Source organism: Musa acuminata, chromosome BXJ1-10, assembly GCF_036884655.1.
Source record: "Musa acuminata AAA Group cultivar baxijiao chromosome BXJ1-10, Cavendish_Baxijiao_AAA, whole genome shotgun sequence".
Lineage (NCBI taxonomy): Eukaryota > Viridiplantae > Streptophyta > Magnoliopsida > Zingiberales > Musaceae > Musa > Musa acuminata.
In genome coordinates, this window is record NC_088336.1 from 23,910,106 (window position 1) to 23,936,692 (window position 26,587).

At 52.1% G+C, this 26,587-nt stretch overlaps 7 protein-coding genes across 37 annotated transcripts; 4 read left to right on the forward strand and 3 right to left on the reverse strand.

The window, feature by feature from the left end:
* Positions 1 to 604: 604 nt before the first annotated feature.
* Positions 605 to 2,392, forward strand: LOC135595621 (uncharacterized). Its single transcript, XM_065086823.1, has one exon. It carries the CDS (start codon positions 605 to 607, stop codon positions 2,090 to 2,092), a length of 1,488 nt encoding a protein of 495 aa, XP_064942895.1. The 3' UTR covers positions 2,093 to 2,392.
* On the reverse strand, positions 1,802 to 13,205 carry LOC135595619 (aldehyde oxidase GLOX-like). 30 transcript variants are annotated; one of them, XM_065086820.1, is made up of 5 exons: positions 10,661 to 13,205; positions 10,434 to 10,531; positions 2,506 to 2,523; positions 2,141 to 2,382; positions 1,802 to 2,024 (listed from the first exon to the last, which is right to left on the reverse strand). In XM_065086820.1, exon 1 carries the CDS (start codon positions 13,203 to 13,205, stop codon positions 11,037 to 11,039), a length of 2,169 nt encoding a protein of 722 aa, XP_064942892.1. In that variant the 3' UTR covers positions 1,802 to 2,024; positions 2,141 to 2,382; positions 2,506 to 2,523; positions 10,434 to 10,531; positions 10,661 to 11,036. The 30 variants fall into 30 exon arrangements, with proteins under 30 accessions (XP_064942892.1, XP_064942891.1, XP_064942889.1 ...); XM_065086819.1 differs by having other exon boundaries at positions 2,141 to 2,430; XM_065086817.1 differs by adding an exon at positions 2,599 to 2,749 and having other exon boundaries at positions 2,141 to 2,523.
* On the forward strand, positions 4,828 to 5,295 carry LOC135594776 (probable inorganic phosphate transporter 1-4). Its single transcript, XM_065085285.1, has one exon. It carries the CDS (start codon positions 4,828 to 4,830, stop codon positions 5,293 to 5,295), a length of 468 nt encoding a protein of 155 aa, XP_064941357.1.
* Positions 13,206 to 13,657: 452 nt separating the features above from the next.
* On the reverse strand, positions 13,658 to 14,488 carry LOC135594777 (aldehyde oxidase GLOX-like). Its single transcript, XM_065085286.1, has one exon. The coding sequence runs from the start codon at positions 14,486 to 14,488 to the stop codon at positions 13,658 to 13,660; it is 831 nt and encodes a 276-aa protein (XP_064941358.1).
* Positions 14,489 to 14,543: 55 nt separating this feature from the next.
* Positions 14,544 to 15,374, reverse strand: LOC135594778 (aldehyde oxidase GLOX-like). The gene has a single exon (XM_065085287.1). The coding sequence runs from the start codon at positions 15,372 to 15,374 to the stop codon at positions 14,544 to 14,546; it is 831 nt and encodes a 276-aa protein (XP_064941359.1).
* On the forward strand, positions 15,079 to 18,551 carry LOC135595622 (uncharacterized). 2 transcript variants are annotated; one of them, XM_065086825.1, is made up of 3 exons: positions 15,079 to 17,009; positions 17,151 to 17,677; positions 17,788 to 18,551. In XM_065086825.1, exon 1 carries the CDS (start codon positions 15,692 to 15,694, stop codon positions 16,736 to 16,738), a length of 1,047 nt encoding a protein of 348 aa, XP_064942897.1. In that variant the 5' UTR covers positions 15,079 to 15,691; the 3' UTR covers positions 16,739 to 17,009; positions 17,151 to 17,677; positions 17,788 to 18,551. The 2 variants fall into 2 exon arrangements, with proteins under 2 accessions (XP_064942897.1, XP_064942896.1); XM_065086824.1 differs by having other exon boundaries at positions 15,079 to 17,677.
* A 2,966-nt stretch (positions 18,552 to 21,517) lies between these two features.
* LOC104000991 (profilin) lies at positions 21,518 to 25,165 on the forward strand. The gene is made up of 3 exons (XM_009423158.3): positions 21,518 to 21,884; positions 22,768 to 22,905; positions 24,726 to 25,165. The coding sequence occupies exons 1-3, from the start codon at positions 21,762 to 21,764 to the stop codon at positions 24,858 to 24,860; spliced, it is 396 nt and encodes a 131-aa protein (XP_009421433.3). The 5' UTR covers positions 21,518 to 21,761; the 3' UTR covers positions 24,861 to 25,165.
* The last annotated feature ends 1,422 nt before the right edge of the window (positions 25,166 to 26,587 follow it).

Genomic DNA, 26,587 nt, shown 5'->3' on the forward strand with positions numbered 1-26,587 from the left:
GGAATGAACTAAAAGAAACACGCACGCATTGATGAGGATGTGAAGCATCTCTTTAAGGCCTGACAGAATCTTGAGTGGTCCTGAAGCTTGTGGCACAACTGATCAGCCATGGTAACGGTGTTTCTTGATTCCTTACTTGGTTGTTTATAGAAAATCTTGGGAAGGGATGTCACTCGTGGTAATATTGACATGGAACTTTTAGACCGATCGTGGACTTAGTAAAGCAGGTGTTAGTGCTTCCAGGTAAATAATTATTCTTGATATTGGTGTAGGCTATCAGGCATTAGGTCAGTCAAAGTAGGGACATGAGCACTATTAACTAAAGCCGACGTTGACTAGAAATCTTGGTGAGTGGGCTATTGTTGTTGGATCTCCCCCCCTAATTTCCTATTAATCGGCATATTCACATGGGATGCAGCTATCACGTGACCTGATACGTTTTCAAAATCGTACAATATATAAATCGTCATGTTTGGATTTAAATCAAAAATTCATATCATTCACAATAAGTCAACTCGAGGACAGGTCGATCTTCCAGATCTTGGATCTTATAACAGTGACTCACTTCTTGTATGGATTATAGTCTTCCTTATCTTTTGCATCCATGAGGAAAGATCATTGGAGTAGCACAGTCCATTTCCACCTCCTGTGTCGCTTCCTGTTCGCCTTCTCTGTGCTCTCATCAGTATCCTTGATCTTCTGGTCTCAGTCCTCTGCGTCCTGCAACGGCGAAGCCGCTCTCAACCCGGAGAAGCGGAACGAGTCCTTCCATCTCCTAGCCTTTCCCTCTACGCTGAACCAGCTTTCCTTCTCCGCTAAACCTCCTCGGAGGCTCCTCAAGGTCGCTCTCTTCGTGAAGCGATGGCCGCACCGCAATCTCGCCGGCGGACTCGAAAGGCATGCCTTGACCCTGCATCTTGCGCTCGCGCGAAGAGGCCATGAGATACACGTCTTCACCACCAAGTCAAACGCCACCTTCCCCCGCCACAACGACGCCGCCTTGAGCTTCCACCAGACCCCGCCCTCCCCTGCTGGTTACCTCAACCAGGCGCTGGCGTGGGAGCAGTTCCAGACCGAGAACGCCACCGGCAGGCCCTTCGACGTGATTCACTCCGAGAGCGTCGGCCTCCTCCACGTCCGCGCCCGGAACATCAGCAACCTCGCTGCTTCTTGGCACGGGATCGCCTACGAGACTATACATTCCGACGTCGTCCAGGATCTGCTCCGCGGCCCCGACGAACCCCGGCGGCCTACAATAACGGAAAGGCTCTCCAAAGTGATCGAAGAGGTGAAATTCTTCCCCCACTACGCGCACCACGTCGCGACGAGCGATCACGTCGGCGACGTCCTCAAGAGGATTTACATGATCCCGGAAGAACGAGTTCACATCATCGTGAACGGCGTGGACGAGAGCATCTACAGGCCAGACCAAAAGATGGGAGAGGAGTTTAGGAGGAAGGTCGGGGTACCTGACCGCGCGAGATTAGTGATAGGACTAGCAGGAAGGCTGGTGAAGGACAAAGGACACCCTCTCATGTTCGAGGCACTGAAGCAGGTCTTTGGTGAGGAAGAGAGATTCCAGAGGGACGTCTTTGTTCTGGTTGCTGGGGATGGGCCGTGGGGCAACAGGTACAAGGAGCTCGGACGAAACATCATCGTTCTTGGTCCTCTGGAGCAAAGCGAGCTTGCAAAGTTCTACAACTCACTCGACGTTTACTTGAATCCGACCCTCAGAGCACAGGGACTGGATCATACCTTCATCGAAGCAATGCTGTCAGGAGTGGCCATCGCCGGCACACGGTTCGCGAGCATTACAGGCTCTCTGATAGTAGGATCGAACGTCGGTTACACGTTCTTGCCAACAGTCGAGTCACTGAAGGAGTCCCTGTACAAGATTATGAAGGATGGGAAGCAGGTTCTGTCGAAGAAAGGGGAGGTCGCCAGGAGCAGAGCGCTGCATCTGTTTACGGCCACGAAGATGGCCGCTGCTTACGAGAGACTCTTCCAGTGCATCTCCAAGGAACCTGCAGTAAAGGACAACATCGATTACTGCCGATACCCTCTTCCATGGGATTCGGGTAAACTGAAGTAGGACTCATTTGATGGTACGAGATGGAAGTGAGAGTATTGAAGCGTTTACAGTGGCAGTTTTCACAGGGTTGATGAAGCTGAGAAATTTGGGAGTATGTACATATAAAACAGCCTTCAGATTGATCCATAAGCATCACCATTTAGATAGCTGCCAATGAGCTGTGGATCCACCTGGATTGCTATGACATCCAGGGCGCAAAATCTTGCGGACTGCTGGGGATGCGGAGTGCTGAAACTGGTTGAATATTGGTGCTTTAATTCATGCATGTATTAACTAGTAGCCTCCCTTTTCTGTGATCAACCATGACAATCTCACTGTACTGAACACCTTTAGCATTCCTAGTAATTAGTTGACAACTATGAGATAAAAAGTTTAAAACTTAGTTGAGCACTTAGCATAAAGAAGCTTCCAACCTTCGCAACAATCCACACCTGCAATGCCATGTCATGATGAAGTTAATTATGGCCTTCAAAACAAACAAAAGATTAAAGCACTTGTATATTAACCAGATAGATCATAGACGAGAAAAATATATCAATGTTTAACAAATTTCTTGTGCAATGACTACAATGAGCACCAGCATCTCAAATGTGAAGATAGCAGCCATCATCAACTCCAAAGTAATATCAGGTTCGATAAGAAACTGTTTCTTTTCCTCTGCCAAGAACAACATCCAAGTGAGTGGAAAGCTTGTTCTTAGATGTTACAAGCAAACCTAAAGGAAGAAAATGGCTGTCAAATCCAACAAGAATTTTTATCTTATGTGGTATTGACTAAAGTACAGAATGTCAGGCAAACATGATAGTCAAACATATATATGGTAACTGCTCAAACTATCTCTTTCGAGTGATGAAAAAATTTGGGGTAAAGAAAGCTAATGAACCTGCCCTGACACTACCGATCCAGTAATTTTTGTTGAGCCCAAAACCATGTGATCTAAATTACTTGGCCCTAGAAGCCAACAAAATCCTCCTCCCAAATTTAACTCTATTCAGATTTGCTTTCAGCTTATTTTTCTTATGTTATTCTCAACACTTTTGTTCTTTCTTCAATCTCCGACCAGGTCTTATGACAAGTGACACTAATCAAATAGATGAAAAAGACGGAAGCACAACATATCAACAACCATACACAAGTATAGTTACCCATGACACCTAAGATATTGGTCCTTTGGTGTCAGATGCTGCAAAAATAACATCATGAAAATAGAAATATGAGCATGGCTATTTACATACAGCATATACATGACTAAAGCATTTGATTTGTTTCCAGCAACAGAGCTTTAGTTTGTTTCTGGGCGCAACAAGTTAATATGCCGATATTAAAAGTTTTAGAACTTTAACTAATCCTCAGAGAAGTCAGAATTTAGTCAATAAAATAGAGGGATAAGAAAGCTAAAGACTAAAACAAAATTTGACTAGACAATTTTGAAATGATCAAATTTTTCAATGAAGAAAATTGCCTATGAGATCATTAGTCGAGTTTCTTATGGTTTGTTATCTCACCCAATATAGTTGAGAGAAACGATAGAGGTCTTCTCCAATATCTGATGATAATCAGAAAATTGGCATCATAAACTATGAATGGTACTCTACTATTTGTACCAGATCTAATGCCAAATGTCCTTCGATATCTATTTATTCTCAAGCCATGGGACACACCATCTTTTTTCCTTTGAGCCCATATGAAGTAAAGATTATGGGTTACATATGAAAGGGCATGTCCATCCATAGTCTATCTTGGACGGTCAAAGATTGTGCTGCATGACTACAGAAGAACAATCAAATTCATGTCAATTAATTCAAGTATCAAGCATCCACGAAAGAGAATTGATACCACAAGAACCATATCTAATTTCAAAACTATGATTATAGTTCTCCCAGTAGAAAAAGAGCAAGCACATAAAATTCCAAGTAAAAAAATATACTAGGTCTATAATACGGCTCCCTGCTTTAGCAACCTAAACATTTTCCCTGTCGTAAACTCAATCTCTATGTGATCTTGCGAGTAAGCTGACAAGGGATAATTAAAGGTGATATGACAAAAAATGGCAGCACAGTCGGACGAGACAGAAGCGGGTAACGGTTGAAGCTCGCCCATACCCTGCGATCCCCCGGTCTCCCACGCAACCCCCTGAGCGACACACTGCCCGAGGCTCTCCATACCCTGCAGCAGCTCGGCCTCCCATGCAACCCCAGCGGTAACATCAAACCTCCTCTATAAATACCCCTGAGTCCTAAGCAAAAGGGAGAAAAAGGGGAACTCTCTCAGACACAAAACACTCAGAGGCTCTTCTTCTGCCTCATCCACAATCCCCTCCACATCTTTCTCTAACTTGATCGTCGGAGGGGTCGGGCCGAGCTCCCGGCCCGACCTATGTGCAGGTGCGAGACGGTGTCGCCTCTTCCCGAAGCTGCGGCGGAGCTGCCTCCCGACCCGAGCCGCCGACCCGAACCGCCGACCCGACCTGCCAAACCGACCTCCCGACCCGAACCACCGAGCTCGGCCGCCGGGAGACCTCGAGGAGCGCCCCCACGGAGATCACCGCCTTCCGGACCCGAACCAAGCCGCGACGGCCCCGAGGCCACGGCTAAAAAAGTTACTTACCGTAACATAATGGCGCTAGAAGGAGGGCCCGAAATGACGGTACGTTAGCTTTCTCCTTGTTGCTCCGCTGCGGCCGACCTGCACCAGCAGCGATCGGCCTCTCCTTCGGTCACACCGCCAAGGGCGTCATGGCCACCCTCTGCCTCTTCCGCTTCTGCCTCGGCTTTGGTATCGGCGGCGATTACCTGCTCTCCGCCACCATCATGTCGGAGTACGCCAACAAGAAGACCCGTGGCGCCTTCGTCGCAGTCGTTTTCACTACGCAGGGCTTCGGCATCCTCCCAGGCGGAATCGTCTGCATCATCATCTCCGCCGCCTTCAAGGAGCGCTTCGACTATCCGGCCGACAGGGACGACCGCGCCGGCTCCACCGTCCCGGAAGCCGACTACATCTGTTGCACGACTCTCATGCTGGGCGCCCTCCCGGCTGCCTTAATCTACTACTGGCGGATGAAGATGCCAGAGACCGCGCGATACACTGCTCTTGTTGCCAAGAACGCGAAACGGGCGGCACCCGAATGTCGAGGTATTATTCGACAGGCTCAAGCGTGCTCCCCACTTACCTCGGGATCGATCGGCCTCATGCGCAGCAAGTAGCACGCTGCCTAACAGCCTCGCTGCCTCGACTCCTCGGCCTCATGCGCAGCAAGTAGCACGCTGCCTAGCAGCCCGCTGCCTCGGCCCCTCGGCCTCATGCGCAGCCAACACGCTACCTCGGCCACTCGGCCTCATGCGCAGCAAGCTGCCTCGCTGCCTCGGTCACTCGGCCCCATGCGCAGCAAGTAACACGCTGCCTCGGCCACTCGGCCCCATGCGCAGCAAGCACTACGCTGCCTCGGCTCCTCGGCCTCACGCGCAGCCAGCAAGCAGCCTCGCTGCCTCGGCCACTCGGCCTCATGCGCAGCCAGCACGCTGCCTTACTGCCTTGCTGCCTCGCTGCCTCGGCCCCTCGGCCTCATGCGCAGCCAACACGCTACCTCGGCCCCTCGGCCTCATGCGCAGCAACACGCTACAGCCAACATGCTGCCTCGGCCCCTCGGCCCCATGCGCAGCAAGCAGCCCGCTGCCTCGGCCCCTCGGCCTCATGCGCAGCCAACACGCTGCCTCGGCCACTCGGCCTCATGCGCAGCAAGCTGCCTCGCTGCCTCGGTCACTCGGCCTCATGCGCAGCAAGTAACACGCTGCCTCGGCCACTCGGCCCCATGCATAGCAAGCACTGCGCAGCCTCGGCCACTCGGCCCCTTGCGCAGCAAGCACTGCGCTGCCTCGGCCACTCGGCCCCATACATAGCAAGCACTGCGCAGCCTTGGCCACTCGGCCCCTTGCGCAGCAAGCACTGCGCTGCCTCGGCCTCGGCCCCATGCGCAGCAAGTAACACGCTGCCTCGGCCACTCGGCCCCATGCGCAGCAAGCACTACGCTGCCTCGGCTCCTCGGCCTCACGCGCAGCCAGCAAGCAGCCTCGCTGCCTCGGCCACTCGGCCTCATGCGCAGCCAGCACGCTGCCTTACTGCCTTGCTGCCTCGGCCCCTCGGCCTCATGCGCAGCCAACACGCTACCTCGGCCCCTCGGCCTCATGCGCAGCCAACACGCTACCTCGGCCACTCGGCCTCATGCGCAGCAAGCTGCCTCGCTGCCTCGGTCACTCGGCCTCATGCGCAGCAAGTAACACGCTGCCTCGGCCACTCGGCCCCATGCGCAGCAAGCACTACGCTGCCTCGGCCCCTCAGCCTCATGCGCAGCAACACGCTGCAGCCAACATGCTGCCTCGGCCCCTCGGCCCCATGCGCAGCAAGCAGCCCGCTGCCTCGGCCCCTCGACCTCATGCGCAGCCAACACGCTGCCTCGGCCACTCGGCCTCATGCGCAGCAAGCTGCCTCGCTGCCTCGGTCACTCGGCCTCATGCGCAGCCGGCACGCTGCCTTACTGCCTTGCTGCCTCGGCTCCTCGGCCCCATGCGCAGCAAGCAGCCCGCTGCCTCGGCCCCTCGGCCTCATGCGCAGCCAGCACGCTGCCTCGGCCCCTCGGCCCCATACGCAGCAAGCAGCCCGCTGCCTCGGCTCCTCGGCCCCATGCGCGGCCAGCCAGCCGCCTGCGCGCCTCAGCGTGCCTCTTGGCTCACGGTTAGCCTCGGCCTAACCCCCTCTTTTTTGCATTCGCACGGCTCGGTCGTAGACGGCCTGAGCCCACCTCAGCGCAGCCTGCCCGCCTGAGCGGTGTCCCTCGGTCGCAGCCTGCCTGCACCGAGCACCTCGGCAACACTCTGTCGAAATCCCACCTCAGCGCGGCCTGTCCGCCTGAGCGGTGTCCCTCGGTCGCAGCCTGCCTGCACCGAGCACCTCGGCAACACTCTGTCGAAATCCCACCTCAGCGCGGCCTGTCCGCCTGAGCGGTGTCCATCGGTCGCAGCCTGCCTGCACCGAGCACCTCAGCCAATCACTGCCGAGATCTACCTCGGCGTGGCCTATCCGCCTCTATCGTGTACCTCGGCTGCCTGGTGCCCGAGTCCACGTCCTCGCGTCCTGCCCGCCTGCGTCGTGCTACTCGGTCGCATGGCCCTTGCGACCACGCCTGCGCGGTCTGCCCGCCTGCGTCGTGCTCCTTGGTCGCGCAATGCCCGAGACCACACCTGCGCCGCCAGCCGCCTGCGTCGTGCTCCTTGGCTCCATGTTCCCGAGACAGACCAGTGCCGCCAGTACGCCCGCGTCGTGCCCCTCGGCTCCATAAACCCCGAGACACGTCTGCACGGCCAGTCTGCCCGCGCCGAACTCCACGGCCCTATCCACCTGGTTCACGCCCCTCGGCCGCGGCTTGCCTGCACCAGCTCCATGCTTGCCAAGCCCACCACCTCGGTCACAGCCTGCCTGCACCGAGCACCTCGGCAACTCTCTGCCGAAATCCCACCTCAGCGCGGCTTGTCCGCCTAAGCGGTGTCCCTCGGTAGCAGCCTGCCTGCACCGAGCACCTCGGCCAATCGCTGCCGAGATCTACCTCGGCGCGGCCTGTCCGCCTCTATCGTGTACCTCGGCTGCATGGTGCCCGAGTCCACGTCCTCGCGTCCTGCCCGCCTGCGTCGTGCTACTCGGTCGCATGGCCCTTGCGACCACGCCTGCGCGGTCTGCCCGCCTGCGTCGTGCTCCTCGGTCGCGCAATGCCCGAGACCACACCTGCGCCGCCAGCCGCCTGCGTCGTGCTCCTTGGTTCCATGTTCCCGAGACAGACCAGTGCCGCCAGTACGCCCGCGTCGTGCCCCTCGGCTCCATAAACCCCGAGACACGGCTGCACGGCCAGCCCGCTTGCATCATACTCCTCGGTCGCGTAATGCCCGAGGCACACCAGAGCGGTCCACCCGCCTGCGTCATACTCCTCGGTCGCGTAATGCCCGAGGCACACCAGAGCGGTCCACCCGCCTACTCCTCGGCCGCGTAATGCCCGAGGCTCTTCAGCCTTGCTCCTCGGTCGCATAATGCCCGAGGCACTCCTGCGCGGTCACCCCGCCTGCGTTGTGCTCCTCGACCCTCGGCTCTACGCCATCCCGAGACCACACCTGCGCGGTCACCCCGCCTGCGTTGTGCTCCTCGGCCTTCGGCTTTACGCCACCCGAGACCACACCTGCGCGGTCAGCCCGCCTGCGTCGTGCTCCTCGGCTCTTCGGCTTTACGCCTGCGCGGCCAGCCCGCCCGCGTCGTGCTCCTCGGCTCTTCGGCTTTACGCCACCCGAGACCACGCCTGCGCGGCCAGCCGGCCTGCGTCGTGCTCCTCGGCTCTTCGGCTTTACGCCACCCGAGACCACGCCTGCGCGGCCAGCCCGCCCGCGTCGTGCTCCTCGGCTCTTCGGCTTTACGCCACCCGAGACCACGCCTGCGCGGCCAGCCAGCCCGCCCGCGTCGTGCTCCTCGGCTCTTCGGCTTTACGCCACCCGAGACCACGCCTGCGCGGCCAGTCCGCCTGCGTCGTGCTCCTCGGCTCTTCGGCTATACGCCACCCGAGACCACGCCTGCGCGGCCAGTCCGTCCGCGTCGTGCTCCTCGGCTCTTCGGCTTTACGCCACCCGAGACCACGCCTGCGCGGCCAGCCCGCCTGCGTCGTGCTCCTCGGCTCTTCGGCTTTACGCCACCCGAGACCACGCCTGCGCGGCCAGCCCGCCCGCGTCGTGCTCCTCGGCTCTTCGGCTTTACGCCACCCGAGACCACGCCTGCGCGGCCAGCCAGCCCGCCCGCGTCGTGCTCCTCGGCTCTTCGGCTTTACGCCACCCGAGACCACGCCTGCGCGGCCAGCCAGCCCGCCCGCGTCGTGCTCCTCGGCTCTTCGGCTTTACGCCACCCGAGACCACGCCTGCGCGGCCAGTCCGCCCGTGTCGTGCTCCTCGGCTCTTCGGCTTTACGCCACCCGAGACCACGCCTGCGCGGCCAGTCCGCCCGCGTCGTGCTCCTCGGCTCTTCGGCTTTACGCCACCCGAGACCACGCCTGCGCGGCCAGTCCGCCCGCGTCGTGCTCCTCGGCTCTTCGGCTTTACGCCACCCGAGACCACGCCTGCGCGGCCAGCCCGCCCGCGTCGTGCTCCTCGGCTCTTCGGCTCTACGCCATCCCGAGACCACATCTGCGCGGTCACCCCGCCTACGCTGTGCTCCTCAGCCCTCACCGGCTCCATCGGCCCCGAGTCTAACCCTGCTCGGCTTCCTGACTGAGTTGCGCACCTCGGCCCCATGTTGCACGAGACACGTCCGCGCGGCTAGCCCGCCTACGTCATACGCCTCGGATATGCATGACCAGCCCACCTGAAGTAAAAAGCCATGCATCGGACCCCCTGCATGCAAGAACCGACGCATAGCTCCTTTCGGGGGGGGCATATGATATGACAAAAAATGGCAGCACAGTCGGACGAGACAGAAGCGGGTAACGGTTGAAGCTCGCCCATACCCTACGATCCCCCGGTCTCCCACGCAACCCCCTGAGCGACACACTGCCCGAGGCTCTCCATACCCTGCAGCAGCTCGGCCTCCCATGCAACCCCAGCGGTAACATCAAACCTCCTCTATAAATACCCCTGAGTCCTAAGCAAAAGGGAGAAAAAGGGGAACTCTCTCAGACACAAAACACTCAGAGGCTCTTCTTCTGCCTCATCCACAATCCCCTCCACATCTTTCTCTAACTTGATCGTCAGAGGGGTCGGGCCGAGCTCCCGGCCCGACCTATGTGCAGGTGCGAGACGGTGTCGCCTCTTCCCGAAGCTGCGGCGGAGCTGCCTCCCGACCCGAGCCGCCGACCCGAACCGCCGACCTGACCTGCCAAACCGACCTCCCGACCCGAACTACCGAGCTCGGCCGCCGGGAGACCTCGAGGAGCGCCCCCACGGAGATCACCGCCTTCCGGACCCGAACCAAGCCGCGACGGCCCCGAGGCCACGGCTAAAAAAGTTACTTACCGTAACAAAAGGTGATAATCTTAGAAGCAGAAACATAGAATAGATGAGGAGAGCAATCCCATCGAATCATAGAAGATCACTGCGGTTAGCAAGTAGCAGCAAATCCTCGCCAACACTAATTCATGCAGTGATCGGAGAACTAGCAATTCAACAAGCACATGGCATTGTTCTCAAATAAAGTAAATCTAACTTGAATTGTCATTTCCAGGCCCTTAAAAGTTGATGGTTTCCATTAATCTCAAAAAAGAAAAGAAAATAAGTATAATAGCAATCACCAGCAAGAATGCGAGATGGAAGTGAAGGATGGCAACCTAGGCTGTTCGACGGACCAGTAGAAGCATTGGCCCCGAGGATAGGAGTGCTGGTCTCCGGAAAAATCACCTGCCGTGCTGCGTCTCCGCGAAGCTATCTGCGCGCCAACAAATGTAAGAAAAATTCTCGTAATCGCAATTGACATCAACATCAGAGAATGGGGAAAGAACAAGGAAAGGAAGAAGAAGAAGGGGGAGATGAGCATGTTGCGGATGGTTTGGGAGACCACGATGGGCTTCTTATTGACCACGAACTCAAAACCCTCGGCAGTTATCAGCTTCACCGTCTCCTCTTTCCCTCTGTGGTATCCTCGCCCTCCACTCCGCTTCATCGCCACCAACACATTTAGGGGTTGTAAACGGATCGGGTATATTCTATTCGGGTACAGATCATTAGGATTGAAGGACAGACATACATTAAGCAGAATAAAGCTTCGGGACAATATATCGATCCATATTTACTCTGCAGAAGCTTTAGTTACAGGACCACTAAAGGCCTTCAGTAAAGTCATTTAACTATTCTACTATTTGACCATAATTAATTACGAGGAGAAAAGAGGTTGCAGTCTCGTCTGTATAAGCATTCTTTTCATGGCAACTTTCTTAAAGCACCAGCTGGACCCAGCGAGCCACGCTTGGCACCATCTGGTTCACCGCGAACGCCATGTAATACCCCGGCGGCGCCACCCTCCCGTCCGGCGGCGCCTTGCACCCAAACCTGTAGCTGTAGGGCGTCCCGTCCCCCCCGCCGTCCGCCACCGTCACCGCTGGTGAAACGGCCAGCTTCACCATCCTCTGCCCCTGCGAGAAGGAATGCGTGGCGAATGGCGCGCTCAGCAGGTTCACCTCCATCAGTCCCACCAGCGGCAGCGGCACCTCCACCTCCATCACGAACTCGTCCCCGTACCAGACCCTCTCCGGAGCCGCCTTGATTACCGGCCGAAGACTGGCCTTGTCTGCCGCCAGGTACTCGGGCGAAAAGGCTTCGACACGGAGCTCCGTAGGAAAGTCCCCTGCGAAGCGGTAGAAGTAGTGCGGGTTGCTCCCGGCCACGAGGACGCGGCCGTCCGGAAGGAGGTTGGCAGTGGAGTGGTACATCCGAGGGATGGTTGTCGGAGTCAACGTCATGAACCGCAGGCCGGCGGGTTGGTCGGGCCGGTACAGCACGGGGTTCAGGCACGGGTTGGAGCCCATCTCGTAACCCTGCGACCCTGCCTGCGCGCCGTTGATGATGAGCACCTCTCCCGTTGGGAGCATCACCATGTCGCCCATGACCCTCGGGAACGGCATCTCCTCCACGGCCCAGGCCCCGTCCGGGTCTGTCGCCGAGATCCGGCCGCAGGTTGTGGCGGCAGGCATGTCGGTCTGTCGGTGGAGGAAGACCCCGTACTGAGCCCCACCGCAGACTACCACCTCGGCCCTCGTGTAGCCGCCGGCCGGATCGAGAGGGAGCATAGTGGAGGAGCCACCGGACGGGTAGTTCCGGGGTCCACCGTCGAGCTCCGGGTACACGCGGACGACGTCGCCCGAGTCGACGTCGTACAGGATGGAGCGGGCGTTAGCAAAGACGAAGAGGCGGCCGTCGGGGAGGAGGTGGACGAAGGGATATAGGTTGTCCATCTGGGCGTCCTCGGCTGTGGCGAGGAAGGGGAAATTGCGGAGGGGGCGGGACGGCGGGTAGAACTCGGCAGAGGGGGCGGCGCGGCCGCCGACGATGACGACAGAGCCGTCGGGTAAGATCTGGTTGGTGGCGTACCATCGACCGTCGGCGAGGAGCGGTGAGTCGAGCTCCAACCAGTCGCAGGAGCCGGCCAAGGGGCAGGGGGAGAAGGCGCGGAGCTTGCGGAGGCCGTCGAGGTCGCCGCCGGACTGGAGGAGGGTGCCATTGGGGAGGAACTGACCGGAAGAGCACCAGGTGTCGGTGAGGACGGAGAGGGGGCGGAGGCGGCGGGAGGAGGGATCGAGGAGGGCAGAATGAGCTGAACAGTCCTTGCCGCCTGGGGGGAGGAGGCTGTCGCCGGGGTCAATGCGGCAGCGGCTGCGAGGGAGGCGTAGGCGGGAGGCCCCGATGCCGGTGCGATCGAGGAGGACCACGGTACCGAACCGGGTCACGGCAGTGTGCATGGAAGCGATTCCCGCGTCCTCCAGCACCACCTCCCAAGTGCCCGGGAGCTGCTGCGCACGTAACGACCGGCACGCGCACGTAAAGAGAAGGCCAACGAGGAAGAAGAGGCCGGGGATTCCTCCGGACTTGATCGAAGCGAAAGCAGAGGCCACTGCCATGGTCGCAGGGATGATAATTTGGGACCCGTACCTCTGACAGACGAAGGTGATATCCTCAGTCAGAAGTGGGAGTGTTTTCGTGGTTCCGGGGTCCACCGTCGAGCTCCGGGTACACGCGGACGACGTCGCCCGAGTCGACGTCGTACAGGATGGAGCGGGCGTTAGCAAAGACGAAGAGGCGGCCGTCGGGGAGGAGGTGGACGAAGGGATATAGGTTGTCCATCTGGGCGTCCTCGGCTGTGGCGAGGAAGGGGAAATTGCGGAGGGGGCGGGACGGCGGGTAGAACTCGACAGAGGGGGCGGCGCGGCCGCCGACGATGACGACAGAGCCGTCGGGTAAGATCTGGTTGGTGGCGTACCATCGACCGTCGGCGAGGAGCGGTGAGTCGAGCTCCAACCAGTCGCAGGAGCCGGCCAAGGGGCAGGGGGAGAAGGCGCGGAGCTTGCGGAGGCCGTCGAGGTCGCCGCCGGACTGGAGGAGGGTGCCATTGGGGAGGAACTGACCGGAAGAGCACCAGGTGTCGGTGAGGACGGAGAGGGGGCGGAGGCGGCGGGAGGAGGGATCGAGGAGGGCAGAATGAGCTGAGCAGTCCTTGCCGCCTGGGGGGAGGAGGCTGTCGCCGGGGTCAATGCGGCAGCGGCTGCGAGGGAGGCGTAGGCGGGAGGCCCCGATGCCGGTGCGATCGAGGAGGACCACGGTACCGAACCGGGTCACGGCAGTGTGCATGGAAGCGATTCCCGCGTCCTCCAGCACCACCTCCCAAGTGCCCGGGAGCTGCTGCGCACGTAACGACCGGCACGCGCACGTAAAGAGAAGGCCAACGAGGAAGAAGAGGCCGGGGATTCCTCCGGACTTGATCGAAGCGAAAGCAGAGGCCACTGCCATGGTCGCAGGGATGAGAATTTGGGACCCGTACCTCTGACAGACGAAGGTGATATCCTCAGTCAGAAGTGGGAGTGTTTTCGTGGTTCCGGGGTCCACCGTCGAGCTCCGGGTACACGCGGACGACGTCGCCCGAGTCGACGTCGTACAGGATGGAGCGGGCGTTAGCAAAGACGAAGAGGCGGCCGTCGGGGAGGAGGTGGACGAAGGGATATAGGTTGTCCATCTGGGCGTCCTCGGCTGTGGCGAGGAAGGGGAAATTGCGGAGGGGGCGGGACGGCGGGTAGAACTCGACAGAGGGGGCGGCGCGGCCGCCGACGATGACGACAGAGCCGTCGGGTAAGATCTGGTTGGTGGCGTACCATCGACCGTCGGCGAGGAGCGGTGAGTCGAGCTCCAACCAGTCGCAGGAGCCGGCCAAGGGGCAGGGGGAGAAGGCGCGGAGCTTGCGGAGGCCGTCGAGGTCGCCGCCGGACTGGAGGAGGGTGCCATTGGGGAGGAACTGACCGGAAGAGCACCAGGTGTCGGTGAGGACGGAGAGGGGGCGGAGGCGGCGGGAGGAGGGATCGAGGAGGGCAGAATGAGCTGAGCAGTCCTTGCCGCCTGGGGGGAGGAGGCTGTCGCCGGGGTCAATGCGGCAGCGGCTGCGAGGGAGGCGTAGGCGGGAGGCCCCGATGCCGGTGCGATCGAGGAGGACCACGGTACCGAACCGGGTCACGGCAGTGTGCATGGAAGCGATTCCCGCGTCCTCCAGCACCACCTCCCAAGTGCCCGGGAGCTGCTGCGCACGTAACGACCGGCACGCGCACGTAAAGAGAAGGCCAACGAGGAAGAAGAGGCCGGGGATTCCTCCGGACTTGATCGAAGCGAAAGCAGAGGCCACTGCCATGGTCGCAGGGATGAGAATTTGGGACCCGTACCTCTGACAGACGAAGGTGATATCCTCAGTCAGAAGTGGGAGTGTTTTCGTGGTTCCGGGGTCCACCGTCGAGCTCCGGGTACACGCGGACGACGTCGCCCGAGTCGACGTCGTACAGGATGGAGCGGGCGTTAGCAAAGACGAAGAGGCGGCCGTCGGGGAGGAGGTGGACGAAGGGATATAGGTTGTCCATCTGGGCGTCCTCGGCTGTGGCGAGGAAGGGGAAATTGCGGAGGGGGCGGGACGGCGGGTAGAACTCGACAGAGGGGGCGGCGCGGCCGCCGACGATGACGACAGAGCCGTCGGGTAAGATCTGGTTGGTGGCGTACCATCGACCGTCGGCGAGGAGCGGTGAGTCGAGCTCCAACCAGTCGCAGGAGCCGGCCAAGGGGCAGGGGGAGAAGGCGCGGAGCTTGCGGAGGCCGTCGAGGTCGCCGCCGGACTGGAGGAGGGTGCCATTGGGGAGGAACTGACCGGAAGAGCACCAGGTGTCGGTGAGGACGGAGAGGGGGCGGAGGCGGCGGGAGGAGGGATCGAGGAGGGCAGAATGAGCTGAGCAGTCCTTGCCGCCTGGGGGGAGGAGGCTGTCGCCGGGGTCAATGCGGCAGCGGCTGCGAGGGAGGCGTAGGCGGGAGGCCCCGATGCCGGTGCGATCGAGGAGGACCACGGTACCGAACCGGGTCACGGCAGTGTGCATGGAAGCGATTCCCGCGTCCTCCAGCACCACCTCCCAAGTGCCCGGGAGCTGCTGCGCACGTAACGACCGGCACGCGCACGTAAAGAGAAGGCCAACGAGGAAGAAGAGGCCGGGGATTCCTCCGGACTTGATCGAAGCGAAAGCAGAGGCCACTGCCATGGTCGCAGGGATGAGAATTTGGGACCCGTACCTCTGACAGACGAAGGTGATATCCTCAGTCAGAAGTGGGAGTGTTTTCGTGGTTCCGGGGTCCACCGTCGAGCTCCGGGTACACGCGGACGACGTCGCCCGAGTCGACGTCGTACAGGATGGAGCGGGCGTTAGCAAAGACGAAGAGGCGGCCGTCGGGGAGGAGGTGGACGAAGGGATATAGGTTGTCCATCTGGGCGTCCTCGGCTGTGGCGAGGAAGGGGAAATTGCGGAGGGGGCGGGACGGCGGGTAGAACTCGGCAGAGGGGGCGGCGCGGCCGCCGACGATGACGACAGAGCCGTCGGGTAAGATCTGGTTGGTGGCGTACCATCGACCTCAGCTTTCCGCCTCCCGAGACACACCTGCGCGGTCACCCCGCCTGCGTTGTGCTTCTCGGCCCTCGGCTTCTTCCTCCCGAGACACACCTGCGCGGTCACCCCGCCTGCGTTGCGCTCCTCGGCCCTTAGCTTTCCGCCTCCCGAGACACACCTACGCGGTCACCCCGCCTGCGTTGTGCTTCTCGGCCCTCAGCTTCTACGTCCCGAGACACACATGCGCGGTCACCCCGCCTGCGTTGCGCTCCTCGGCCCTCAGCTTCTGCCTCCCGAGACACACCTGCGCGGTCACCCCGCCTGTGTTGTGCTCCTCGGCCCTCAGCTTTCCGCCTCCCGAGACACACCTGCGCGGTCACCCCACCTGCGTTGTGCTCCTCGGCCCTCGGCTTCTGCCTCCCGAGACACACCTGTGCGGTCACCCCGCCTGCGTTGTGCTCCTCGGCCCTCGGCTTCTGCCTCCCGAGACACACCTGCGCGGTCACCCCGCCTGTGTTGTGCTCCTCAGCCCTCGGCTTCTGCCTCTCGAGACACACCTGTGCGGTCACCCCGCCTGCGTTGTGCTCCTCGGCCCTCGGCTTCTGCCTCCCGAGACACACCTGCGCGGTCACCCCGCCTGCGTTGTGCTCCTCGGCCCTCGGCTTCTGCGTCCCGAGACACACCTGCGCGGTCACCCGGCCTGTGTTGTGCTCCTCAGCCCTCGGCTTCTGCCTCCCGAGACACACCTGCGCGGTCACCCCGCCTGCGTTGCGCACCTCGACCCTCGACTGCTCCATTACCCCCGAGTCCAATCCTCCTCAGCCTCCCGACTAAATCACACGTCTCGGCCTAGTGCTGCCCGAGATGCATTCACGCGGTCGACCCGTCTACGGCGCGCCCCTCAGGCCCGCCTGAACAGCTCGCTTGAAGCAGAAAGCCATGCATCGGACTCCCTACCTGCAAAACCGACGCATAGCTCCTTTCGGGTGGTGCATATGATAGGGGTAAAAAAACTGATTTGACATAACACCCCGGATTTGACGTAATGCACCCCCACGCCGGACACCCTGTGTGGCACCTGGTTCCTGAACGAGCATTAACGACGACATGACGCACACCTACACCCACCATACCCAAGCAACCTCCTCGGCTGACCCCCCGTGGCCGGTCAAGGCAAGGGAAGGCGCTGACTGACACCCCCCATACCCTGCGGCAGCTCGGCCTTCCACGTAACTTCCACAACGACAGACGCCATCAGAGGTACGGCCCCGCCCCGGTAGGGTGGCACGTCAGGTAACATCAAACCCACTTATAAATACCCCCTGACTCCCAACAGGAAGGGGGGGGGACAATCTCACTAAAATACTCATTTCTGCTTCATTGACTTAATTGTCGGAGGGGCCGGGCCGAGCAACCGACCCGACCTGTGTGCAGGTACTCGACCGCCACTTAATCCACCCGACGCCACGGAGCTTTCCGGCCAGCGGCCTCCGTGGCAGCCACCGCAACCACCCAAGAGGAGCCACATCTGATCCCAGTCATTTGGAGCCCTGAACTAGCCACGTCGACCCCAAGGTCACGGCTGAAAAAGTTACTTACCGTAACAACAGCTATTATAACTTATCGATCGCTTTTTGCCTTTCCATCATTTGGTAGAGAAAAAAACATGATATGCATGGAGACGATTTGGAACTCACTTGATTGGCAGCTCGGCCATGATCGACGATAAGTCGAAAAGAGATCCATTAAAATCTGACAGTGGTGGTCAGCTAGGAGACAAGGAGATGACATCATCTGAGAGCATCGAATGATCAGAAAGAATCACCACAGAAAGAAGACGATTCACACATTTACACCCAGTGATCTTTCACCCATGCTTGTTAGTTTGTGAATGTAGAAACAAAGTTTATGGAAGTCTGGAAGAGATGAGGCACTGAAGGTTACTTGGATCCTCACACACGGTAATGTGACTCACTGTTACATGAATGAGGAATTAAAGCACGTACCTAAAAGTCGACACACTTCATTCCTACTTAATAATCTTACCCGCTGTTGTCGTTTCCTGTTTCAGGGCCATGAAGTCACTTGCGGGACTCTTGCTATCCTCCAATCACATGGCAGGTGGGTGAGCGGGTGACGTAAGAGGACGTATCTCTTCTGCATTTGGGCTGGTCTGGCGGAAGGACCGATCTAGTTGAGGGCCAAACCCGAGCCTAATATGATCCAACCGGGTTCGATCTGATTCAAGAAAACGGGGGGCCCCGTCGGGTGATCAAAAGCGTCACGTGCCACCCGATCAGAAGATCCAACCGTCAGAATCGATTTCCCGTTTCAACCAGAATCCTTTTGTGCATGATGGTGATCGGCGTCGTGCGATCCTAAACGTCCGGTACTGTGTAATCGTGTGATCCGACGGTTGACATCGTTTTGTCACTTCAATCGCTAGAATCGGGAAAAGGAGGGGGGAAGTTGAGGATCGGTGATGCCTTCTCCCTGATTCGAGGACGGGGAGAGGGAGGAGAGAGAGAGAGAGAGAGAGAGAGAGAGAGACGTTGCGGACTCGAGGATGTCTACGCCCGCTGAGTAAACCTCGAATCTACTCGATATATCTTCGTCAAACCCTAACTTATTTTGGTATAATGTATAGATTTAAGATAATGTTAGTGGTCGATTACGATTTAAATCGCCTACTACTTGATTTTTGTCATTCTTTATGATTGTATTGTTTTTTGTTTTGGTTTGTGAGTTGAATTGATATGTTCGGTCGCTGTATTGCGTACGAAATTAGTGGGATTTCGTAATTGAGCTACTGCTTATATATTTTATTTTCGTGAATTGCGTTACGTATTTGTGAATGTGATTTGGTACATTACCATTAGAGGTTGATCCGATTTACGGCTACATTTTTTTGTCAAAGGATAAATGACCAATAAATTTGTCATGGAAATTCTTAGAACATACTCCAACCTTTTGTCAAATAGAAGGACGGTTTATTTTTTTAATATAAATGATTAACATTGAAAATTCATCAGTAACATAATAAATAGAAATTGATTATAATCTTTCACAAATAAATCTTCATTTCTTGATAGTGTTGTGCGATCAATTTATGGTTGATACTGTAAAAGATATTTCTCATTGCAAGTAGACACCAAGTTATTAATCGTATTTAAGTGCTGTCAAACTTTGTTCTTGTTTCATGTACCCATGCACTTTGAAGGGTTTTTAATACTTGTTGCATTACTCAATAGTGGACAAAATGCGAAAAAAAAAAACCAATTTTGAAGCAGTGGAGGATATAAACTATATTTTGAATTGGGTTCCTAAAGATAAAGTTTATTCAGGAGTGGCTTTTTATTTACAAATGTGGCAACACATGAGACAGACTATGAATTCTTACCACATGCCCATGGAGAAATTCAGAATTCAAATCTTCTTGATCTCGGATCATGACAACATCGAGTTGGAGAACCTCTTTGCACATTTTTGTATGATGGGCTGAGATGCTATGGCTTATCACAATAACATCGAATCGTTCTCTGTCAGCCTTAATTGCCATAGGTAATCAATCATGAGCTTAGTTTATGAGTGTCATTACCTTATTTTTCTCTGTATGCTTTTATGTAAATGATGTAATTTGATTATCTTGTACATGAACTACTTTAACATTAGTTTGCTGGTAAACAACAATGTTCGGTTACCTCCTCATTTTCTTTCAGATTCTACAATTCTCTTCCACCAGTGAGCAAAGCCTATGATACTCAGTGTTTGTTAACCACGGCAGGGTTTGTTTGATATTAAGAGTATTACATTAATATATCAGTTGGTATTTGCTCATTTTCAGGTGTCAATGAACTTTTGTCTTTCTTGAATCTATCTGATACAATTTGTATCTGTTAGTTATTATCCTTCTATGGATGCATATAACAATGGTAGAAAGTCAAGGCTTTGCAAGACCACATCAGACACTCAACAGAGTTGGTTTTACATTTTGCCTCTTCTTTGTTGTTCGTGATTGGTTTGGTTCTCTAGGCTGAAACTATTATAAATGCCTAACGCCTGTTGCTGTGGCTATTTATGTTTAGTTTCTTAACATGCATATTGTTTTGTTAATTTGCTTGCACTTATTATTGACATGAAACTAGATATTTTGTGGTTCACATGCGGCTCTCTGTCTGCACTAATTATGAATTCTCAAACAGCACAGTCTTACTTTTAGTTGATCATGTTGAATATTGTTCTAGTTGAGTAGAAGTGCCTTTTTCTTATCTGCATGAAGATTTATATTAACTTTACACAATTTACATAGCCTTTTTAAGCTTTTCTTTAAAGCTGTCAATCACATTTTGGGCTGTCAACCATGTTTCATGCCACACAGGGAGCCAACTCATTCTAACATAGCAATACGACTTAATTTGATATTAGCTTGATGTTTTCCAACAGAAATATTGGTTAGTGGAGAAAATTCTTGACTAACTTCTGCTGGAAAGCGTTTTTGCTTCTTTCATATGCATAAGGTGAATTCTAATTGTTATCAAGACAATGCTCTAGAATTTGTTCCCCCATTATTGATACAATGTTTATTGCTATAATATCTTTTTTGGTATTTTTGATTTATTCATTTTATGTGGCTTTGATAACTCCACTTGCTTCTTGCCCCCTCATTCAATTTATGCTTCTGAAAATTCTCGATCTGAATTTTCAGATATGGAGGCTGTTTACCAATTTTTTCTTCCTCCGTAAATTTTCAATCAACTTTGGATTATACCTTCTTGTGATGTATGCGTTTCTTATGGTGTTTCTGCCAATCTTTTTCTGACTACTTTATATCCATTTTCTAATCTGATGACCAAATCAATTTGCCATTATAATCAAGCAGGATTTGAAGCTCCTTATCTTCTTTTCTCCAATAAGAAGGGGAGAAAAGCAGTCTATCACTATCGGTTAGTCATGCTTACAGTCATTGTGCTGTTTTGCTAATCAGTTGGCATACAGCTTCAAGATCTCTGTTTTGTTGTGCAAGGTTTTGATCCAACCACAATCGACATTCGAATACTCCCGTTATTCATTCCGTGTTTGGATTTCCATATTATATTGGAATCAGTCATCTATCTACCATCTCTTTTATCATGCTAGACATATTAAAAGTCTTGATTCAGGACTTGATTGACTCTCAGCTCTGTGCTTGATCCTGCGGATGCCTCCTGATGAAGTGTGCCGACGGATAGGTAAATGTTTGTGGTACAAAAATAAAGAAAAATTAGGAATACTTTTACAGAAATTTGTCCATGTCTTTTTGAAGGAAGCCATACTCGTGAAGCATAGATTATGATAGCTAAGTTCCAATCACTGGCACTAAACTTTTAGGTGGGTCACAAATTTGTCGAGCGATGCTGCAGGGCACAGTCTGGATTCCATTGCTGCTGCTTCCATCCACACCCACTTGAAGTTCCAAGGTAACTATTAGGATATCCCTGTCTTCCATAATTTGCAAGCCAGGTTGTTTTGATGGACTGCCTGTTTCTTTATGATTGCTTTGTTAAGAGTTATATCCTGCACTACACTGGTCTTGTTGCAATCAATCTGTCACCACTCAAAGGTCTTAAATCCCTCTCATAGAGGGAGAGAACATGAACCTAGAATTGCTTTTCCAAACAATATCATTGTTGCTCAAAGCAACTTGGTGAGACTTCCCTTCAGCTGCTGTCAACTTTTATCTTTGTCGCCTTAGCAGGACCTAATTCTCTGTGCTATATCTCCATCCTGAACCCCTACATGGCTTACACTTCTCTGTGCAATGAGGACAAGTGAAAGGTCTTTATTAGCATTTGATATTCCTCTTCTGAAATTTTAGGTTTTGTTGGCATTGTTATCGAAAATATTTTCGTATTATGTTATCGAAAATATTACTTTTGCATTTACACCCTCCTGTGAGATATTATTTTGCACCACCCCCACCAATTCGTTCGCGCCGATAAATACGCGAGCAGCGTTAGCCCTCCTTCATCAGTGGTTCCTCACGCGAACTGAAGAAGAGGGAAGGCGATGTCGTGGCAAACGTACGTCGACGACCATTTGATGTGCGACATTGACGGCCAGCGCCTCACGGCCGCTTCCATCGTCGGCCACGACGGCAGCGTCTGGGCCCAGAGTGAGCTCTTCCCTCAGGTATCCTCCCTTATCCTTTCGGTTTGCTTCTTGGCTACGCCTCTCGATTAGTTTGATCTGCTTGTGTTCTTTGGATCTGATGGATGGTCGCTGCAGCGGCAGATCTGTTTGATCTGTTGTGGTGTTGATTTTTTTTTTTCTTTTTAACTGTGGTTTTCTTCATCTGATGTTGGATCGAAGTTGGTCTTACCCGGACTTTTCGTTCTTGATGGGCTCTAACCTAGGATCACCTTTGTGTATGTCGGTAGATGTGGGTTCATGCTAGCCGTCGAATCCTTGCCCTGTGGAACAACGAGCAATTCGTGGTGAAGGGCTTGGATGGGGGATCGCATCGTGTGACGGTCTTGTATTGAGTCCTGGATGCGGAATTACACGGGGATTGCCAATGATCGATGGAGAGGAGATCTGGTTGTTGATTCTCGTGCTCCAGCATGTGCCCCCATTTTTTTTTGAGCGGGCATAAGTGATTGCGTTCATGATTCTGAGAGAATAAACTTTGGCGATCGGAAGAGATGATAAGATCTGACACAATGTCTTCAAAATAATTGTTTATTTGTTACGCTCATCGACTAATTTAAATGATGAGAGCTATACAAAATGTTTGACCTAATAAAGCCCTCGAGTTAAGGCATTCTAGTAGATCTTTTCTTATTTCTAGTCATGATAAGTTCATACAATTTATTTGACTTACAATTTTAATAAGTCAAAATAATGTATTTGACTTAGAATCTCTTCATCTGATGGGCTGCCAATTAGTGTATTAATACAGGAAACTTAAATGTTGACACTAAATTCTAGCTGATGATGCTGCAGAACACTTTTCTTGGGTCTTCTCAACATTTGACTATCTAGTCATTCAGTTATATTCATATAAATTCTGCAGTACAAGCCGGAAGAGATTTCTGCAATCATGAAAGACTTTGATGAACCTGGATCGCTTGCTCCAACTGGGTTGTACCTTGGAGGGACAAAGTACATGGTCATCCAGGGCGAGCCAGGAGCTGTTATTCGAGGGAAGAAGGTCAGACTCTATACCCTGCTTATTGACTAATCTACTCTGTGCTTTGTTTAACGTGAAGTTCAATATTTCGTTGACCTAGAAGTTCAATGGCATTCCATTGTTATTGCACAGAATGCAAATTTGATTATACTCAAGTTTATATTTCTAAATACTTAATGCTTTCTTGAATGCATAAGACACATCATGAATTGTTTAATATTTTTTTGGAAATTCTAGCAATAATTAAATTAGGCCTTAATAAAAAAGAAACGATATCATGAAGATGATCAAAACTGTAAGTATCTGTATATTTGATGGGGGAGAATCATATTATTTCTGTTTTAAATTATGGATCCATGATGAAGTCAACTGGAGCTTGTCGCTTCTATGCTCAAAGTTTGTTTTTAAATTAAGGCATTTTGCTTGAAATTTTTGTTAATGATCATCCGGCATATGCAATTAAGAGAGTATGCAGGCTACGTCATCCGAACTATTAACCACAACACGTATGAATTACCCTCATTTCTGAATCTATTTGCCTCTAATTGTATCCCGTGATCCATATAGCTCATTAGTTAATGGTGATCATAAATGATTTAGATGGTATTATAACCATAGATCTTCTTCTTTCGATGATTCGTTTTTAAGATGTCTTTCAATGATGTCAAAGTTTCTAAGAGAACAGTTTGTAGTATAATATATGGTCTAATTTTGCAACAGACCTTATATACATGAGAGATAAGTGAAGATAGTAGGGTCCACATTGGCAGCAAGTGACTTTTCCTAGGCCTTAAAATAATTAGCTTAGAATTTGTTTTTCATACTTGTTGACTTTAAACAACTGGCTTTTCTTTCTAAGAGAACTGAAGCATGGGCTATATTAGTCTTTCTGGTCCTCGATTTTCTTTTTTTTAATTTAAGCAACCAGTGGATGTTTTTGTTGATGTGGAAGACTTTAGATCAATAGAGTGAGATAGACAGTGGTTAGCTAATGTGGATCCATCAAACTGACAAACTATTAATTTTTTAAATCAACATGAGTTATTGTTCTGTCTTCAAGGGTGCTCTGAGAACTGTATTCCTCCATTAATTGCAGAAAGCAAAATATTAATTAGCAATTATCTGGTAGCTTATTGATCTACCTGCACCATGTAATATCTTTTGGTAGACGTCTTAGTCTTGAAACCATGCCAGAACAGCTTAGTCTCACCATCGTTGGAAGAACTAATCCGACTCATTAGTTTATCAAATAGGATTACTACCTATTGCCTTAATTGCAGATCTACTTCTAGGTGGCTTATGCAAATTTTGTCATTTGCTTCATTTGTTATTTTCATCAAATTGTTCCTCAAATAGGATTACGCTCTGCCTGAGGCATCTCGATGAGAATACCTAATATGCGCAAAGGTAAAAGAACTAATGTTCAAGTAATATATTAACTGCCATGGTAACTTTTGATTGGTCAATCTTCACGTAGTTTTTATCTTGTAGGGTCATATTTTTGCCCTTTCCTGGATGGTATTTATATACATGGAAGTAAAACATGAAAATGAGACATGCCATGCATGCTCAGAGGTAAAATAGGTTAAACTTGACTTAATGTTGGGCCATCCTCAAACACCATCTGGCCCATATCTGCCACCCCAATTTTCATATAGACTCATAACCGTAAATGGGATATCAGTAGCTGAACAAACGAACCATACTATACTAAATTAGTCTTTAGCTAATTGTTCAAGATTTAAGCTTTTGGTTCTTTCATCAACGAGGAGCATTCTTTTTTTTCTTCTCAAATATGTATGTTTCAGTCGCACATAAACATAAATAATGTTTTCTTATAGGGTTCTGGCGGTGTTACTGTCAAGAAAACCAATCTGGCTTTGATATTTGGCTTATACGAGGAGCCAATGACCCCTGGTCAATGCAACATGGTAGTAGAGAGGCTCGGTGATTATCTCCTTGATCAAGGTTTTTGAATTAGTATACTGAGCTTGAATCCTTTTCCTTTTGTTTTTGGTCTTAAAATCCTATAATATGGGTCTACGGTCTACCTGAAATTGCAACGAGTGTTACCAACAATGAGCTTGAAGTATTGTTGGAAGTAATGTTGAGAATGATTGTTGTTATTTATCTGTTTGTGTGGATTATAATGTTTTACTTCGTTTTGTAACATGTATCATTCTGTGGTCGACATTTCACATTTCATCGTGGAAGATACTATTAAATTGTAGCATATATATATGATATTGTGATGCTGCAATGAATGTTCAACGTTCTCTTACGCTCAAGTAGTAAAGAGAGAAAGATCAAATCCTCATATCCGTACTTTATAGTCGATCATCCCTAATGTTAGGGGAATATTTTCTACGTACAGAAAATATTTCGAATATTTTCCATTGGGATTTCGGTCGACATAGCACATTTGGATGTCTCTGTTTTGTCTTTACATTTGGATGTCTCTGTTTTGTCTTTTTATACTTGTCAAGATGCTACATATCAAGTCTTGATTGGAAACGAATCACATAGGAACATAAGCATGCCTGAAAAAATAAACATCCGTTGTAAAATATAAAACAAAGAATAGAAAGGAATATGAAATGATTAAAAATTCTTCCTCGCGTTGCTACTTCAGATAGTTAATAATTACAACCTATCTAATGTACATTGTCAGGCCGTGAGCAAAGTTCATCTATCTTACCATGATGGGCTGTCTAGAATAGACAGATATTAAAACTTCAAATGGACTCGGCTAGATTACATCTATCGAGATATTAAAAGTTCAAATTGATTCGGCTAGATTGGATCTAATGAGTCTAATTTGGTTGTCACTGGACCGGCCAGCATATTTAATCTTCACCTATTCTATTATAGACCTCAAATGATATTTTCTAGGTGAATTCTGGATGGACTCAAACCTTCATTGCTCAAAGATTGCCTTCACTAACCCATCGTTGTCATGAGGCGATGTGCACAGCATAGAACTTAAATCTCAGTTCACAATTACCATATTATTATTATCACTAATATTATACAAAAGTAGTAGCTCCACTTTACACCGCCCCATGTGCCACTCCACGCATTACCTTCATATGCGTTATGTACCTATATATATAATATAGGTCGTGCGAACATGTTGTGTGTGTCTTTATGTCCAAAGGAATAATTTCTTTATAGATGATGTAATTATCGTCTCATATTTTGAAGTTCTTTGGAAATCATTTATTTGTGTAAGTAATTCTTTCACAAAAATTTATATATAATTTGTCGATCCCAATATGAGGCTCAATCAACCCAAAATCTACGTGGTCTCGCAATGGTGGGTGGGACCCGTCATGCTATGCCAATCCCGACACGATCTCACCTATGCATGGTGGATGCCGTCCGATCCGTTTGCTTTCACGGCATCATTGATTGTAATTTAGTTGTAAATGGATTAAAATTAAAATTCATTTTAAAGATCTGATAAATATACTGAGTCAATCGATTGTATTAACAGGTAAATTATTTCTTCGCTAGCTAACGGCAACACCAATTAGATTGTAACAATTATAATGTTGATCGATTGGGATTCCTGAAACGACAGCAACACCAATTATTCTTTTGACCCAGTGGGAATTCCGTTGGCTAACATCAGAGGTAGTAATAACTGCCATCAACATCGTTCGGTTAGGGCGCATGTGGCAGACAATTGTACCTAATCAGT

Bases quoted from the DNA above. Each gene is read 5' to 3' on its own strand.
- LOC135595621 (XM_065086823.1), top strand. From the start codon at position 605: ATGAGGAAAGATCATTGGAGTAGCACAGTCCATTTCCACCTCCTGTGT.
- LOC135594776 (XM_065085285.1), top strand. From the start codon at position 4,828: ATGGCCACCCTCTGCCTCTTCCGCTTCTGCCTCGGCTTTGGTATCGGC.
- LOC135595619 (XM_065086820.1), bottom strand. From the start codon at position 13,205: ATGGCACCCTCCTCCAGTCCGGCGGCGACCTCGACGGCCTCCGCAAGC.
- LOC135594777 (XM_065085286.1), bottom strand. From the start codon at position 14,488: ATGGCAGTGGCCTCTGCTTTCGCTTCGATCAAGTCCGGAGGAATCCCC.
- LOC135594778 (XM_065085287.1), bottom strand. From the start codon at position 15,374: ATGGCAGTGGCCTCTGCTTTCGCTTCGATCAAGTCCGGAGGAATCCCC.
- LOC135595622 (XM_065086824.1), top strand. From the start codon at position 15,692: ATGACGACAGAGCCGTCGGGTAAGATCTGGTTGGTGGCGTACCATCGA.
- LOC104000991 (XM_009423158.3), top strand. From the start codon at position 21,762: ATGTCGTGGCAAACGTACGTCGACGACCATTTGATGTGCGACATTGAC. The intron at 21,885-22,767 runs GTATCCTCCCTT...TAAATTCTGCAG, and splicing joins AGAGTGAGCTCTTCCCTCAG to TACAAGCCGGAAGAGATTTC. The intron at 22,906-24,725 runs GTCAGACTCTAT...GTTTTCTTATAG, and splicing joins CTGTTATTCGAGGGAAGAAG to GGTTCTGGCGGTGTTACTGT.